The sequence below is a fragment of the Sarcophilus harrisii genome, chromosome 2 (genome assembly GCF_902635505.1).
Source record: "Sarcophilus harrisii chromosome 2, mSarHar1.11, whole genome shotgun sequence".
NCBI classification, from domain to species: Eukaryota; Metazoa; Chordata; class Mammalia; order Dasyuromorphia; family Dasyuridae; genus Sarcophilus; species Sarcophilus harrisii.
In genome coordinates this window covers 407,484,155-407,501,058 of record NC_045427.1, presented here as the reverse complement: position 1 = coordinate 407,501,058, position 16,904 = coordinate 407,484,155, and the positions used below count along the sequence as shown (strand labels likewise).

The window sequence follows — 16,904 nt, the reverse complement described above, 5'->3', positions numbered from 1 at the left end:
GCTGTTCTGCCTGCAGAATTTCCTCCTCTCAGTGCTGGGGCCCTGAACTTCCTCTAGGAATGTGGTTTTTTTTGTTTGTTTTTTTAAGCTCTCCCAAATCTGGCCCATCCTCAGCCATCCTTCCTCTTGGGCTACTTGAGGTTCTTTCTGAGGGAGACTCCACTACCTATTTCATCCTTTGGGATCCCTCACAACTATTCTTTCTACATTATTACACTATTGAGAAATAAGTAGGACTTTTCAGCATTGTGAAGTTGTATGCATAAAGATTCATCTGCTCTTTTCATTCTTCTCAAGGACAGTGATGGAACACAGTCATGGGACATTTGATGACACATATCAATGGCCTTGAGACTATTATTATTAAGTATTAGTGTGGTTTTCATTTTCTTTATACATGAAAGCCTTATTTTTCTTGATTTGATTGATGAGTCTTTATTTTAAGAGATGGGGGAGTAAAATCTGGGGCTTTACTCATTCATTTACTGAATTCTATGTAAGAGTATACATGCCATACATACATATTCATGCTAGGTAGTTTGGTTACTTAGGTACAGTGAAGTCCCTATAAAATATGAGGTAGGATTTCTGGTATTTTATTTCAGATGACTAAGGGAAAATGAGGACTTTTTTGTTTTCAACTGTCATCTTTTCATTCTGATAGAATTTTTTTTCTGAAGAGGTCTTATTTCTCTATTTCCTCTACTATAGTCTGATTTAAAAAAGATATTCTTTTTTGCTGAATATTTAATATTGAGTACCTGCATATTGTTTTAAAACTAAAGCCACCTTTCATTAGTGCAAAACTAAATATATTCAATTGCTAAAATAAGATATTTATTTGAGCACATGAAACTATAGGGACATGCTGTCTCTGTGATGGGAGAAAGGCTATGTGAGTAAGTTAATTTCTTCATCCATAAAATGAGAAATAGTTCAAGGATCCAAATTAATGTCTCATAGATCTATAGGACTTGACATAGCACCATTGTAAATCAGCAAATATTCTTTGAGAGGCAGCTGAATTCTGTTACACCTGAGTTCAAATTCTGCTTGATCGCTTAATTGCTATGTAACTCTAGGCAACTCACTGAACCTCAGTTTTTTCATCTATAGAAATGGCTCTAAAGATAACATTTACCTCTTAGGATTGTGGGAATAAAATGAAACAACTTTTTATTGAAAACCTACTGTGTGCAAGATACTGGGCTACATTTGTATTATATGTACAAAGATGTTTCAAAACGTAATTTCTTGTGCAATATTATTTGAAGATCGTGCTTTTCACCAGTTCACATTGTTTGTTCCACCCAGTTATTCCAAGGTTAATATGCTTGGGTCTTACTTGGTTCTTACAAAATAAAACATCTTTTCATTGCCTACCATATAGCATAGCATGGGGTATTTGATTATTTAGATTCCCTTTGATTGTGTATATGTTTGTTTAGAATTGGATTTTTTTAGAGGAAGACCTAATGTTCTCACTGTTATATCCCACCAGAAACAGTCTTGTGGATACTTTTATTTTGTTTCTGTATTTGGTTGTAGCTTTTCTCACTTGAATTGAATACAGATGGTCACTGTATTTTTTTTCTCTTGTGATCCAAGTAGTGCTAACAGAGACTCTACCTTTATAAATCTTGCTTCATTATCTACCTCTCTCCCCATTACAGTATGGGCTAATGCCTCTTACAGGAGTTCTATTTCTGGTGTGAGCCACAAGAAACAGACGACATCTGTGCTTAGTAGGCCCTTTGGCTCATCATTGATATCCAAATACAATTCCCAAGAGTGATTTGACTTCACAGTTTTCCAGTTTGGACCATGGCAATTTCGAATCACCTTCACTAAGTAAGGAACAGCTCATGTTTATTCTAAAATTAGTAACTGATTTTTCAGATTTTACCTGACAAATTGGTAGACTATGTTAGGATGCTTAATTCTAGAAGGCTTTTTCTTTCTTTTTTTATTTACATAGAATCAAGGAGTTAGACTAGGTGATTTGTGAGGTCTTTTCATTATCTAGATCCATGATCTTCTAATCCTAGGATTCTTGTCTGTCCATTATAGTATGGTGAAAGCAGGACAGTAAGTACTGTGTGTTGCAAAAAACACTGCTATAACAATTTGTATAAGAATTTCATCAAAAAAAAATGTGAAGGGGGAAGGTATAGCATATATATATATTATATGCCAGGCACTGTACTAAATGCTTTTTAAAATCCTTATCTTATTTGATCCTCACAACAACCTTTGTGAGGGTAGTATTTTTGTCCCTGTTTTATCATTGAGAAGACTGAAGCTAATTGACTTGCCCTAGATCACACAGCTAGTTTGAGGCTGGATTTGAACTGCCTGTTCTAGGCTCAGAGTTCTAACCATTGTTCTACCAGCTATCATCATCAGTTTCATCATCACCTTTTATTACCCACTCACTGTTTTCTTCATAAAATTTTTAGTTTGGAAGACAAGAGAATACTTAGGAAGAAATAAGGGGTTAAATCTAATTTTTGTTTTGGTCCATAATTCTGGCTTTTTTTTTTTTTTTTTTTTTTTTTAAATAGATGGTTTTTCACGAAGAAAGCATAGCGAACTTTGAATTATGACCTATGTAGAGCCAGTCTTGCTTATAAGTGCCCCTTTTCTGTTCAAGTTCTGGTTGATATTTTTCACTACTTTTGCTTTTTCTTACTTTGCACATAACCTACAATGAAGCTTTGAAATCAAAACAATTCTCTTCCCCAGACCAGAGCCAGGAAAAGAAAAATAGATCTACACTGCACCTCATGATGGATAGTGATCATATTCCACTCTCTAGCATGACATAGGGAACATGATCATAGGACAGGGAAAGCCTAGTTTTAAAACCAATCAATATACATTTATTTAAGTGCTTGCTATATGACCAGCAATTTGCTAAGCACTAGGAAAACAGAAAGAGGCAAGATAGTCCTAGTCTTCAGTGAGTCAAAGTTATACAAAGATATATAAAGCAAGCTATATGCAGTATAGGGAATAATTAACACAGGGAGGGCACTCAAAGATATTTATGAATGTGTCTGGTAAGTGGTCTTTTAATTGGGACTGAAGGGAAGCCAATAGGCAGAGATGAACCAAGAGATTCCAGGCACAGGGAACAACCATAATCAAGCAAGAGGGAAGTGTCAGTGAATCAAGGAATATGGGATATTGAGTAGACTAGAAAGATATAAGGCTGAAGCGCGTTAAATGTCAAGCAGAGCATTGAAAGTAATAGGGAGCTTATTAAGTAGGGGAACGATATGGATTAGACCTGTGGTTTAGGAAAATAGCTTTGACTGCTGAATGAACGGTAGATTGGAATGGAGAGAGATGGAAGGAACCAGAAGTTGAATAGGGAGATAGGATAGAAAAACTGAATTTGAATGATTTCTAGATCTTTCATGTTTAAATTAAATTTTAAATGTTTTAAATTATTGTTTAATTTAATTTTAATTTTAATTAAGACTATGAACTTAACATAAATTATATCCTTGCTTTATAAATCCAAAAATATTTCAGTGCCCAATAGAGATGCTTTATAGATAATAGAAAATAAAAATAGTTTTATTCGTACTTGTCGATCTTTACCTCAGTTCTTTCTTTTTTTTTTCTGAGATAATTGGGGTTAAGCGACTTGCCCAGGGTCACACAACTAGGAGGTGTTAAGTGTCTGAGGGCAGCTTTTATGGGGAGGAATGGGGAAAGGGATCTTTATTGATCTATAAAGGGGCCTTATATAAATGTGTTTACACACATTGGATTTAACATATTTTAACATGTATAACATATATTTGGATTGCTTGCCATCTGGGAAGGAGGGGAAATTCTAAAACACAAGGCTGTGCAAGGGTCAATGTTGGAAAAATTATCCATGCATATGTTTTGAAAATAAAAAGCTTTAAGAATAAACAAAAAAGTCAATAAATAACCAACAACAACACCAAAAAAGAGTAGCTAATCGAATCCAACTTTTTTGTTTTACTATTGAATAAACTAAGGTCCAGAGAATTAAATGGCTAGGTATTTAGTAATCCAGTAAGTAACCTAGAGCCTCTGGTCTCTTTAGGAGTGGGGATAGTTTTTTTTTTTTTTAATTGATATCCCAGCACCTAGCACACTCTCTATCTAGTACATAGAATAGAAGTTTATTGATTGATAACTTCCAATTTTCATGTGTGTGTGTGTGTGTGTGTGTGCGCGTGCACATGCGCACATGCTTGTAATGGGAACATTTCACACAATGTAAGCACTCAAAAGTTTTGTGAATTGTTTTTAGCATAAATTAAGGTTATTACTATTTTAGTTTTAAATCATAGGGTGATCATCAAGCTGCTTACCATAGTTGATAGAGTTTAGGGTTGGGACGCAGGAGTACTTGGCTTCAGATCCTGCCTTTTTTTGATCAAGCATTTGGAGTTAAGCAAGTTGCTCAGTATCACAGCTAATAAGTGTCTGAGACCAGACTGAGGCCAGGTGCTCCTGACTCCAGGCCTGGGTGCTCTGTCTACTGGACCATCTAACTGTTCCCAGTCCTGCTTCTTTTTGACATGGGGGAGTTCAACATTAAATGTTTCATGAAAATAATTTATTGTTATCAGAACATGAGATACTGTGACTCTGGAGGCAAGTCAGTTAATTTCTGTGCCTCATCCAGTTCCCTGGATTTTTTCTGCTAAGTTTTAGATGGGTTGATGGGAGAGAATTTCCATATCTCATGAATTGACAGTTCGTTACACTGATCCCAGATCCTTCAGGTATTCCACAGTTCTTAGCAGTCTACCACATACTAAGTACTTTACAAATGATTTTTTTATTCTTTCAAATCTGACAAAACTGACATCATTCCCAGTCTGACATTATATAGTTATAGTCCTTCCCTGACTTCCAAGAGGGGAAAGAGAAGGTTATCTTTTCATGACTAACCTGGGTCATACAATGTTTTTTAATTTGAAGTTGGAATATAGCGTTATTTTAGTTTCATCTACCAAGCTACCATCACTTCCCAAGCTTTTTTCTTGTTAAATGAGTTGAGATTACTCTTGATGTTTTTCTCCATTCTGATCTAGAATCATTTGCACAAAGGCCTGACTAATTTTTTGAATTTATGAAAAATAAGTTTTTACTACTTGAATCAATCTTTAACAAAAATATAAATTATAACTATTTTGTGCTATGAACATATATATATATATTAATAGTTGCATTGGATGGGCTTATTTTTTTGTATGCAGTTGGATATTGCAGTTCAAATTCTAGTGAATATTTTATTTTTCTCAATAGTATTTTATTTTTCCAGATGAGATGTACAGATAGTTTTCAACATTCATTTAAATTTTTTAATTTTATTTTTTTGCTTTGGCATTTGGGGTTAAGTGACTTGCTCAAGGTCACACAGTGTTAAGTATGTTAAGTGTCTGAGGCCAAATTTGAATTTAGGTCTTCCTGACTTCAGGGCTGGTGCTCTATCCACTGCCCCACCTAGCTGCCCCGTCAACATTATTTTTGTAAGACTTGTGTTCTAAATTTTTTCTTCCTCCCTTGCTTCCCTCCTTCCCAAGACAGCAAGCAATCTGACATAGGTTAAACATGTACTCCTTTCATACATATTTGCATATTTGTCAGATTGTGCAAAAAATTAGACCAAAAGGGAAAAACCATAAGAAAGAAAAAGCAAATAAATGAAAAGGTGAATACTATGTTTTGATTCACAGTCAGTGTTCTTAGTTCTTTCTCTGAATGCAGATGGTGTTTTCCATTCCACATCTATTGGAATTATTGTGGATCACACATTGCTTAGAAGAATCAAATTATCATGGTTGATCATCACATAATCTGGCTGTTGTTACTGTGTACAGTGTTCTGGTTCTGCTCACTTCACTCAGTGTCAGTTTATGTAAGTCTTTTTTTTGCTGAGGCAATTGAGGTTAAGTGACTTGCCCAGGTCACATTGCTAGAAAGTATTAAGGGTCTGAGACCAGATTTGAACTCAGGTCTTCCTCACTTCAGGGCTGGTGCTCTATCCACTGTGCCATCTAGCTGCCCCTATTTAAGTCTTTTACAGACTTTTCTGAAATCAGCCTGCTCATCATTTCTTACAGAATAATAATATCCCATTACATTCATATGCCATAACTCATCCAGCCATTCCCCAATTGATGGGCATCGACTCAATTTCCAATTCCTTGACATTACAAAAAAAGCTGCCACATGCTTGCACATGTATGTCCTTTTCCCTGTTTTATGATATCTCTGAGATACAGCTGGGTCTGTTTGTTTAAAAGAAGTATTAGGAGGATTTTTTTTTTCCCAAAGTGCTTAGGAAAATGAACTTTGAAAATAGCTATAGTTTCTCATAGATTCTTATGAGTACAAAATGAGAATTATTTTGATTTTTCCCAGAAGGTTCACCAAAGAATCTGATGAATTTAATAGGGGTCAGTTCCAGTACTTAGCACAGTGCTTGGCACATAGTTGGAAAAAAAAGTAAAACTTAATGTCATGTAAATCCTCATCCTAACTTTTAACAAATTCAAACTATTACATTATTCTGAATGAGTTTGCATTGTTAAAGGGAGTGGTTTTTGGCAATGTTCTGTGGCAAAACATTTGTTTTGTTACAGTCTGACACCTTAAGTGAAACAAACTTACATTAAAAGGATTCTATATATGGACTTATACACAAGATATACTTCTTAATCTTGATCATCATCTAGAAAATAATCTCTCTTTCTGGAGTACATGAGATTATTGGTCACTGGGCAAGGGGAGGTGTGGAAATTTACTTTTGGTTTGTTCAGATGCTTGTCTTTTGTATGTTTCATTGCTTAAAAAAAAACTTTTGGGAAATTGAATGAATTTGTTGAAAAGTAGCTGAATATATCAGAGTAGATGATTTGAAGAGTTTTGTAATTTAAGTTTATTTGGCTTAAGGAATGAAGGAACTAGAAAATGAAGACACTAGTACTGTTTATATCCTAAGGTAGCAGAAGTTCTGTTCTGGGGCTGTGATAATAAAATATTAGGAGCAGACGCATTTAGAAATCTCTCAGTGAGCAAGATGCTTTTGTGTGTTCTGGCTTACTGATACTCTGACATGATAGTATTTGAATAGGGATTGCTATGTATTTCATGAGGTTAATGGCCCAAAATGGGCCATTTGAGTGAGCATTAACAGTGCTTTCCAGCAAGGGTCTGTCTGCTAAGTAGCTCACAGGTGGCAGGTATAGGCCTTGCTTTGGGCTCAGTTTAGTTTAGTTTCATTGTTCCAGCAAAACCTTAGTAACTATTGCTACTCACCTTCTTCAGAAAAGGGATTTTTTTCCTAACTGATCTCCCTTTTTTAATGAGATAAGAATGAGAGAATAAGATTAAATTACACACTGGTGATGTAATATCTTGATTAAATCATGTCCTTAGATCTTCTGATTCCCCTGTATCTCTGAATAGGCAAATGGCTGATTACTTAGGACCACTAAGCATGCCCCTCTCTACTAGAAGAGCTATAGGAGTTAAAATTGATTTTTCCTTTTTATTAGTGGTGTCCAAAGAAAAAGAATAGAGGAAGCCTTCAAGAGAGAACCATATTATTATTATTTTAAAGAAAAAGAATACCACAGAAGCCTACATAGAAGGGCCAACACATTGTAATTACTATAGTAACTGAATCTAAAAATGATACTGTGTTGAGGAAGTGCAAATCAAGAGAACATAATAATTTGGAGTGGAGAAAGACATTAGAATTGCTCAGACTTTAGCATGAAAGTATCTGGCCACAATTCAAAATGTGCATCAGAATGATGGAAGATTTTCATATATTCATATCTCAATATTTTTGAATACTGTCAATTCTCTGGAGTTAAATCTTGAGGGGGTGGGGTGTCTAGATTTTCTCTTAGTAAAGATCAATAGAACAGGCTCTACTTATGTACTGTCCTAGAAGGTAAGCTGGAGGGGACTAGGGAGTGTAATTTTCATATAAACTGCCTTTGTCATTGATAGATGTACATCACATAATGTAATGGATTTAATCTTGAATATTTTCATATAAATCATTTTTGTAAAAATGAATCTTATTTTAAATGAGACTGTTTCATCATTTTCCTTAAAGATGTTTTTGTTTTCATAAATGCTGACCAGCATGGTGCCAAACATTTCAGATGCTGACAGCATGGAGCCAAACATTTTGGCGATCCTCCCTCTTGGCTATGAGGACTGATATGGCCTGGATAGTTCAGTGGAGTTTTACTTTCCATGTCAGCAGAACTCCAGGATTTCAGTTGGGACTTGTAAGCTGGAAAGAAACTATTTTGCTCAGTCTAGTTTCCTGCCACACTTCCCAGAATAGATATGTATTCTAATCTCACCCCTCCCTCTCTCTGACATCACCTTGAGAACCCTGATGGAATTTTTGTACTATGGATGGTTGCTTTTACAAAGAAAGGGATCCAAGGATATGGGAGAAAATGGAAGGGATGATTTTTTTTTTTTTTCAAAGGGTGTGCTCAGGTACAAACACTTGCTAACTGTTAATTGTGGCTGTAAAATGTTTTACTAATTGAAGTAAATTTCGAGAGTGTGTCTAGGGAAGAAGTGGACTTTTAAAAATGTGTTTCTCTATTCTCGGGGTCTTGCACGTAGTAAATATTTCATAAATGCTTTTGGACCAAATTGGATTTGGTTATTACTTTAGTCCACCAGGTAGAGAAAGTCTTACAGCTAGCTTTTAAAAATTTAAGGCCCTCCAAAGCTTTTTTTAATGTGGACATAGCCAATTATGCTAATTAAGGGGGGGAAGCTTGCTTTGGTTTTGAGTTATTTTTTGAGTTATTTGTGATTGACAGATTTATTTTAATTTCTAGATTTCTCTGTTACATAGTAGAAGTGTGTGTTTTTTTGTTTTGTTTTGTTTTTTTATTAATGGATAGTTTCTTTTGGCACACTGATGTTTGTTAATAAATAGTCCTGTCTTCCCCTTTCTTTTTCTCCCTTTCCCTTATACTCCACCCTTAGTACATTTCTCCAGAAACAAGACTGTCCTAATGAACTAAATGAGACTGAATGGGTCACTCAACTTTATTGATTATTAAGCATATAGCCTTCCTTTTTTGTTAACAATAATGTCTTTAATAGATGTGACCACATTATGTTTTTTAAGCAGTTAAGTCCCTTTAATGGTAAGATAATGTTGTGGGAGTCTGGGTCCTTTTAAGAATTCCACCTAGAACTAAAATGAAAGTTGAGAAGGTGATCCAGTGTCACAATTTTCATTTCTCATATTTTGTGTACTGCTCAGTTAAGGTATCTTATTACTACCCTCAGGAGAAGATATATGATATAGTGGAATATACTAGAAAGCTGGAAACTGAGAGCTATTCTTCCCCTTCTTATACGCTAGTGTTGAAACCTCATCTTTTAGAGATTCCGTTTCCTTATTTGAAAAAAGAGGGAGTCTGAGTACATGATATGTAGGATTTCTTTTAGCTCTAATCATTTTTTGATTGCTTTTGAAAAAGATTATTTGTCAAGCTTCTACTGTGTGCCCAGCTCTGACCTAGCCAGGCCTTGGGGATACAAAAACAAAAGCAGTAGCTCCTGCCTTCAAGGAACTTATATTTTATTGGGGGAAATAAGATGAACATAAATAATAAATATTGCTCTATCTAGTAATTTACAGGAAGAAGAGAGCAACACTAGTATCAGAATAGGTCTCATGTTAAAAGTGGCCAAAATTGTTATTTTTTTAATAAGCAAGAGATTCCAAGAAGCAGAGATGAAGAAAGTATGTAATAGATAGGGAGGTGGCCTGTGCTGTTTGAGGAAGAGAAAGTAGGATAATTCGGATGGAAGCTTAAAGAAGAGTAATGAACAAGAAGCGTGGGAAAGTAAACTGAAATTGTCTAATCATCAAAGTGTTTTAATGCTAAAAAGAGGAATTAGGAACCACTATATAGGTTTGTGAACCTAGATTTTAAGAATATCAATAAAAATAACAATTGTTAGCTGTATAGATAATAGATAAAAGGTGAGAAACCAGAGTTAGAAACTACTGCAACAGTTAGGCAAAACTTGAAGAGGACCTGAACTAGGTTGGTAACCACTTGGACCAGGGATGTGGTGGAGGTTAATTCAACAAGAATTCTATAGATGGGGCAGAAGCGGGGACAGGATTCTAGGAGGTCTCTAGGTTGTAAGAGTTTAGGAAAGAGACAGAATGACCTTTTGTTTTCCCCTGTTGAATTTAGATAGTTACAGACATCTAGTTGGAAGATCATAGATTTAATATGGGACTGAAACTCGGGAGAGATGATACTCATGACCACTGACTAATGAGATCACTAAGAAACTGATCCCTGGGATTTGGAGATGATCTGGCCCAGAACTTCTTAATCTTTTTCCACTTGAGACCCCTTTTCATCTGAGAAATTTCGTCCGGTTTCATTTTTATGCAATCCTGGGCATAGAGGTATATAAAATAGATTTAAAATAAATAAAAAATTTGATAATAAATAATAAAGAAATTTATTTTTAAAATCATTGGTATACATAATTTTGCCATATGTATGGTAAGCTATGTTATGGTATATGCACCAAGATGAAAACAAATTTGCATCCTAATGAGATACCCTAACCCTAAATACTTGTTTGTTTTTACATAAAGAAGGAAATCTTGGCAGAATATTTGATAGCCTTTTACTATTCACAGCCCCTACATTCTGTTATATATATATATATATATATAAATTGTAAGACCCACAGTTTAAAAAAGCTTTGATCTAGCAGATGAAATTAGAAGATGAGGGTCCTTTGCAGAAAGAAAATAAGGATAGAACAGTTTTAGTAAAGCCCCAGAAGAGTTCAGAAAATTTAAAGCAAGACTAGGTAAGAAATTATTTAACCTTCAAAGACATTATTGAAGAAAAAAATACATCTTGAAAGGTTTAAAAAATTGGTCCCTTTATGAGAAGACATTGAATAAAAAACTGAAGCAAACTTTGCTTTGTTATAATTGTTTAGAGAAGAAATAGCCCATAGTCAATGTGTCAGCAAACAGAAACATGACATTTTTTTACCCCTTTTTAAAAAATGAACTGGTAGATACCAGACTGCCATAGATCTTTTTTACTTTGGGCTTTATAATATATTTTGCTTTAGACTCTCTCTTCTTTGTAAGTTTCACTTCAATGATTCCAATTTTGGTTTAGACTATACAATGGATTTGGAGAATTACATAAACACAGCTATTATGGAGCTTACTGTACAACTTAAAGTCTATTTCTTTGATTTTTGTCTTCTGGTCATTCCAAATGAACTTTTTTTTTCTGTTTGTGATCAGAATCTCTAAGCCTTTTATAAATACCCCTAATTGAAGATGGTCATTGTTTAAAGTTAAATATAAGCATGTTAAAAACATGGTTAGTGAATGGTTTCTCCACCCCAAAATTTCCTACTTAAATAGGCGGCTTCATGGTCTTCATGGGCTAAAACAACTTGTGCCTGAAGGCTTAAGAGAGGGATATTTAAATTGTTAGTAAAAGAAATATATAACAAAGAATAACTTAACAGGAGTTATCTGTTTTTAAATAGTAATTTTTCACTGTGATTGTAATTGATATGAAGTGAATGTTCATGTTCTTTAACTATAGCAATATTCTATTCTAAGCCACAAGCTTTCAAAAAATTGTTTCAATACAATCAACAATATGTTAATCCTTTAGGTTAATAATCATAACTGAGCTTTTAACCATCATTTGCAAATTCCATTAATGTGCTTCCTGGCAGAACAGACCCAAGAAGGGGGAGCTGTAGATGAAATCTGCAGTTATCCTTGTTGAAGGATTGAATAAATGGGTCATTTGGTATGTATCTTTCTTTGGCATGGCCAGTTTGATTTCAAACTTTCCCTTTCTTGAAAAAGTAGTGGATAAAGACAAAGGGGCAGTCTTAAAGCTTTTTTTTTTTCTTAATAGACGCTATTCTTGCCTGCTAATTGTTAAGTGCCTTTTTCCTCTTTGTATTCTGTATATACTAAGTATACATGTTGTCTCCCCTAGTAGAATGTAAGCAAGAATGATTTTATTTTTGTCTGTTTTTTCTAGCAATAGCACAGTGTCTGACACAGACAATTAAAAAAGTCTTTTTGATTGCTTACTGCTAATAAATCAATATTATAACAGACCTGCAGTCCTCACCATGGCAAGGATCACCTTAGAGATGGAATGTATTACTATGGAAAAGGTCTTTTTCCTATTTCAACCATTAATTGCCCTTAAAAATAGGGTCTGCTATTAGATCGATCCTTCCTGTACTAAATTCTATCTTAAAATGTCATATAAACTGGAACATGCTACGTACATACATACATCACAGCCTTGGGTGGTGGTACTGTACAATATCAGCTTTCATTATCTTGCAGTAGTGATGGCAGGTTAGAGTAAATAAATATTTACATATGTTTGTGCAGTGTATGCTTATATGTAATACTTACATTTTAAAAATTCCTAATTTTGTAGGGCTCAGTTATAATACTTTGTAGCAGGTTTTTTGGTATGTAGTAGAAATCATGCTGGATTTGTTTGTATAGTAAAATAGAATCTAGGTTCAAATTTGACTGCCTACTGAGTGAGTTTGGGCAAATCATAATGTATTTCTATAGTTCAGTTCCATTATTTATAAAATGATGAGGAAGTTGGATTATATTATCAAGGGCTCAGTATGCTGGAAAACACTTTATTTTTATCCATGTTATCTAATAAATAGCTCTTCCCCCTCTTGGAATTTACATTGTTTAAGGGTTTGCATAACAGTTTATCAGTTTATTTTTTTCCCCAATACAGTCAAGATTAAGTGATTTGCCCAGGGTCACACAACTAGTAAGTGGCCAATGTCTGAGACTGGATTTGCCCTCAAGTCCTAGACTTTCTGATTCCAGGGCTAGCATTCTGTTTACTGTGTTACCTAGCTGCCCTGGTTTTAAGGTTTTAGAAATTGGTATATAATAGCTAATTTGAGAAGGGAAGGAATATTCCTAGGAGAGGGAGAAGAGGCGTGCTCATGAAAAATTTCTGGTAGGAAGTAGCAAATGATTTGAATCTTAAAAACCTTGAAAGAATCAATAGATTGACAGTTTTATTTTTGTTTTTGCACAGGGCATTGACAACCTGTACAAAAACATAGAAGTGAGATGTGTAATACATATTCAGAGAAAGGCAAGGCTGGAGTATAAATTATTTGAATGAGAGAAAATAAAAAATCCAGGAAGGGAGGCTAGAGCCAGATTCCATTAAGAACATAATAAATGAGGGTACAAATGTCAGAGCTCCTACTTTGTCTTAACAACAATGATGCTTGAACGGGGAAGTTACAGATCATTTGCATGCATATAAGTTACTTTTTTTTTTAAAACTTTCTTGGATGTATATCTGCCCTTTGAATGTGATAAGTTTTTGGAGGAAATTTCCTAATAAAAGAAATCAGACAATGAATACAGGTGTATCTGTTAAATCCTACACTTGTGTTTTCATGGTACTGGTGTTCAAATAATTAGAAAACAGTCCTTTTTGAACTATAGGAAATCATATATGACAGAATTTCTAAAATATTAAAGATTTGTATAATGCATGGGACTTTTAAATATGTTTAACTATCTATCCACTCATTATGCAATCTATGATAATAATGAAATTATTATATTTACTTATCAAACAACATTTTGGTAAACTTTTTAAGATAAAGATAAATGAAGTTTGAGTGATTTTAAAATGTCATGAGAATGCTGCCCCATAATATTTCTTCTATTTTTCTATGATATCTATATATTCTAACCATGCTTTAATTACATATATAATATACCAACTAGGCTGTTGAAATCTATAGAAAACACACCCTTGACTTTTGGTGGTGATGATGTTCTATATTAATAATAATTATAATCTTAGAGCTATTGATAATAGTGAAAATCAGAATTATATTGTTAATCCTTTGGCCTCATCTACTACTACCGGGGCAAAGCTTGTCTTTCCTCAACTCTCCTGCATTTTAATATAATGCAAAAAGCTCCACTCATAGGGCCACTAGATAATCCATACACATACAGTTAGATAATCCAATTTTGTCTATGAAGTAGACATGGATAGTGTGAAGTGAGAAAGCTGCTGGATTTGGAGTCAGAGGGCCTGAATTTAAATTCTAACTCTGCCACTTGTTTATTACCTATCTGTGAGAAAGTCCCTTAACCTCTCCTGGCCTCAATTTCCTCAACTGTAAAATAAGAGGGTTGGATTAGATGGCCTCTAAGGTCCCTTCCGGCTCCTGAGCAATGAGCCAAAATAATCAAGCAGTTGGAAATGGACATTCCTTTCTGTAGGTCAGAAAGCTGGCACATACTTTAAAAGGTCTCGATTAAATTATTTTACCCCTGGCCATTTATAAACTATCACTTAACTGGAAACAGTGATGCACTTAACTCACTAATATTTGAGTTGCCTGTGTGAAGTGATTTGTTGTGGCCTCTAACTGCTTCTTCTCTTCCTTCCTTTTTGTCACCCTGCAGTGTTCTGTGCCAAGGTCTTTGTGGCTAGGCTGCTCCAACCTGGTAGAGAGCATGTGCGCACTGAGATGCCTGCAGAGCATGCCCAGTGTCAGATGTCTCCAGGTGCCTTTCTTCTTTCTTGTTGTAAATGTGTTATGCGTATGCTGTGAACATTTGTTAAACTCTTGAGTAGTCTGTTTAATCAAATTGTTAAGTCTGCTAAATGTTTTGTGTAACCTTCTGCTCTGAAATAGCCCCTAGAAGCACACTTAGTCATGAATTAGGGCTGAGAGGGCCTTTTTGAGTAGCTTCTTTTTTGGCTGGGGATCCCTTTTGTGTTCTTTCCCCCTTGAAGTTGTGGTTCATTTAATAGTAAATAGTTATGCATGTTGCCCATCACAGTCACAATTTGCCTTTTCACTTCTTTGGTTCTTTAATATTTTTAGTTGGGCTAATTTTTGAATTATAATAATGTATGATGATATATCATGATAGATGCTTAAACCTTAGATGACGACTTTTCCAAGTTTATGTTCCACTTTTCAGAAGCAGGGAACACCCACCCCTCCCCTAAAAAAAATATTTTTTGTATAACCCCAGTCAGTGGCAGCAGTCAGCTATGTGCTACAGTACCATGTACTCAGCTTCATGCTGGTTCCTCTGCAGTTTGAGCCAGTAGGTCCTACACTATGACTTTCAGCGTCCAAAGACGGGGACTTTGCCAGATCAAGATTGGCTGGGAATTCTAAGATGCTATTCGCTTTTCCTTTCCCCTTCCCTCTCTAAAGAGTCATGTGGCAAATTTAACAAAAGTCTTAAAAAAACAACAAATAGTTGCCCAGCTCTTCAGGGAGCCAGACACTATCACTATCTAAATCAAGGATTTGATTTGGGAAACCCTATTTGGGAAAACATGGATCAAAGCTTTATTTGAATAGCAATATTAAGGTTTAATCATCTGTATACTCCAATTTATCCTGAATAGAAATGTTCAGGTTACCATAATGCTGTCTATATGGTCCTTTTTCATGCTGGCAGCACTAATAAGGAAGTTATTGTTATCGATGATGACAGTGGTTTTATTATATTAAAGTCATCACTCTCTCCTAGTAGTTTTACAAATTGTAAATGAAATTAGGGAGGAGAAAGGGAGAATAGTATCCCCTCCCATTTGGATCTTGGGGGTTTTGTTTTCTTTTGCACAACTAACTAGAAATGCTTTCAGGTTAGTTAGTGTTAATATGGTCATTTATTCAAATGTACTTTATTTGGAAACCACACTGGAACTTGGCTGTAACATTATTTGTCATAGACTAGAATTCTATATGAGGTTGCCTTGGACCCTAGACAAGATGGGGATTTGGGAATGAAATACCATTAATGCCCAGTTTATGAGCATGCAGGGTGGGTGTCATTTGTAAGATGTAGGGCACACACAAATGTTCCAGCGAGGCTCCAGTGTACCTTGGATATTTATTTATCTTTGAAAAGACATTTCTGAGCTTGTTAGTGTGTTTTTTTTTTTTTTTTTTTTTTTTTTAATACCGGTCCTTTTCTAAATGCTATTTAGTGCATGCCTTTGGTTTGCTTGATAATGAATGAAGATATTTGTATTATAATAATAGTGTTTATCTCTGTTGCTGAAATTTGAAAATGTTGTTCTCTGAAAATTGTTAACTTGAATGTTATCCAATTGCTGATTCCATTGGTCTGACTCATTAAGTAAGAAGGGGTTGCACTTATAAAGAATTATTAGAAGTGCAACTTGGTGTTTATTGTATCCAATTAAAACTAAGTGACCAATTGCAAACACTCTTCAGCCAAGCTAGAGCAGTGAGAGAACACTGCTGCTTTATTTTCATAATGGGTATTGATGTGAAAATTCCCTGAAGTGGAATGGGTGGAAGGGTAAAGGGACAATCCAAATTTGTTACAGCATTTTTAATTGACTCCTTTTCCATGCAAGATAAGTTTTTTTTACATTGGAAAAATGGGGCTTGCCCTGAGCAGTTATTATCCCAGGAATGGGGAAATAGATTCTTTAGAAGTAGGTAAGGAGTTTTGTTTGCATATGGTTTTGTTTTCCCTGGTTTGAACTTGGGGTGCATTCTCCACTGTAATATGCAGTATTTATTTAGCTGGATGGAATGAGCAAATCTGCTATTGTGGTGTTTTGGAAGCTGTCAGGCATCAATCTCTACTCTCCACCTGTTTATGGGAATGGAAAAGGAAATGTTGTCTGGGATATAATGTGAACTGAAAGGCTTTCTCTCATGGTTCTAGTCAGTCAATCAGCAAGCATTTATTAAGCACCCACTATATGCTAGGCATTGTGCCAAATACCTGCTGATAAAAG

General features: G+C 34.9%; 1 protein-coding gene across 5 annotated transcripts in view; it reads left to right on the top strand.

Moving 5' to 3' along the window:
- The window catches only part of FBXW11 (F-box and WD repeat domain containing 11), an 82,914-nt gene that overhangs the window by 20,235 nt on the left and 45,775 nt on the right, over positions 1 to 16,904 (top strand). For 2 of the 5 annotated variants that reach the window (XM_031953661.1, XM_031953660.1), the window contains exon 2: positions 14,570 to 14,671. The exons of the other annotated variants lie outside the window; for them this stretch is intronic. In XM_031953661.1, coding sequence (XP_031809521.1) covers positions 14,570 to 14,671 — 102 coding nt within the window. The remainder of the gene's footprint in view (positions 1 to 14,569; positions 14,672 to 16,904) is intronic. 5 annotated transcript variants of the gene reach the window in all.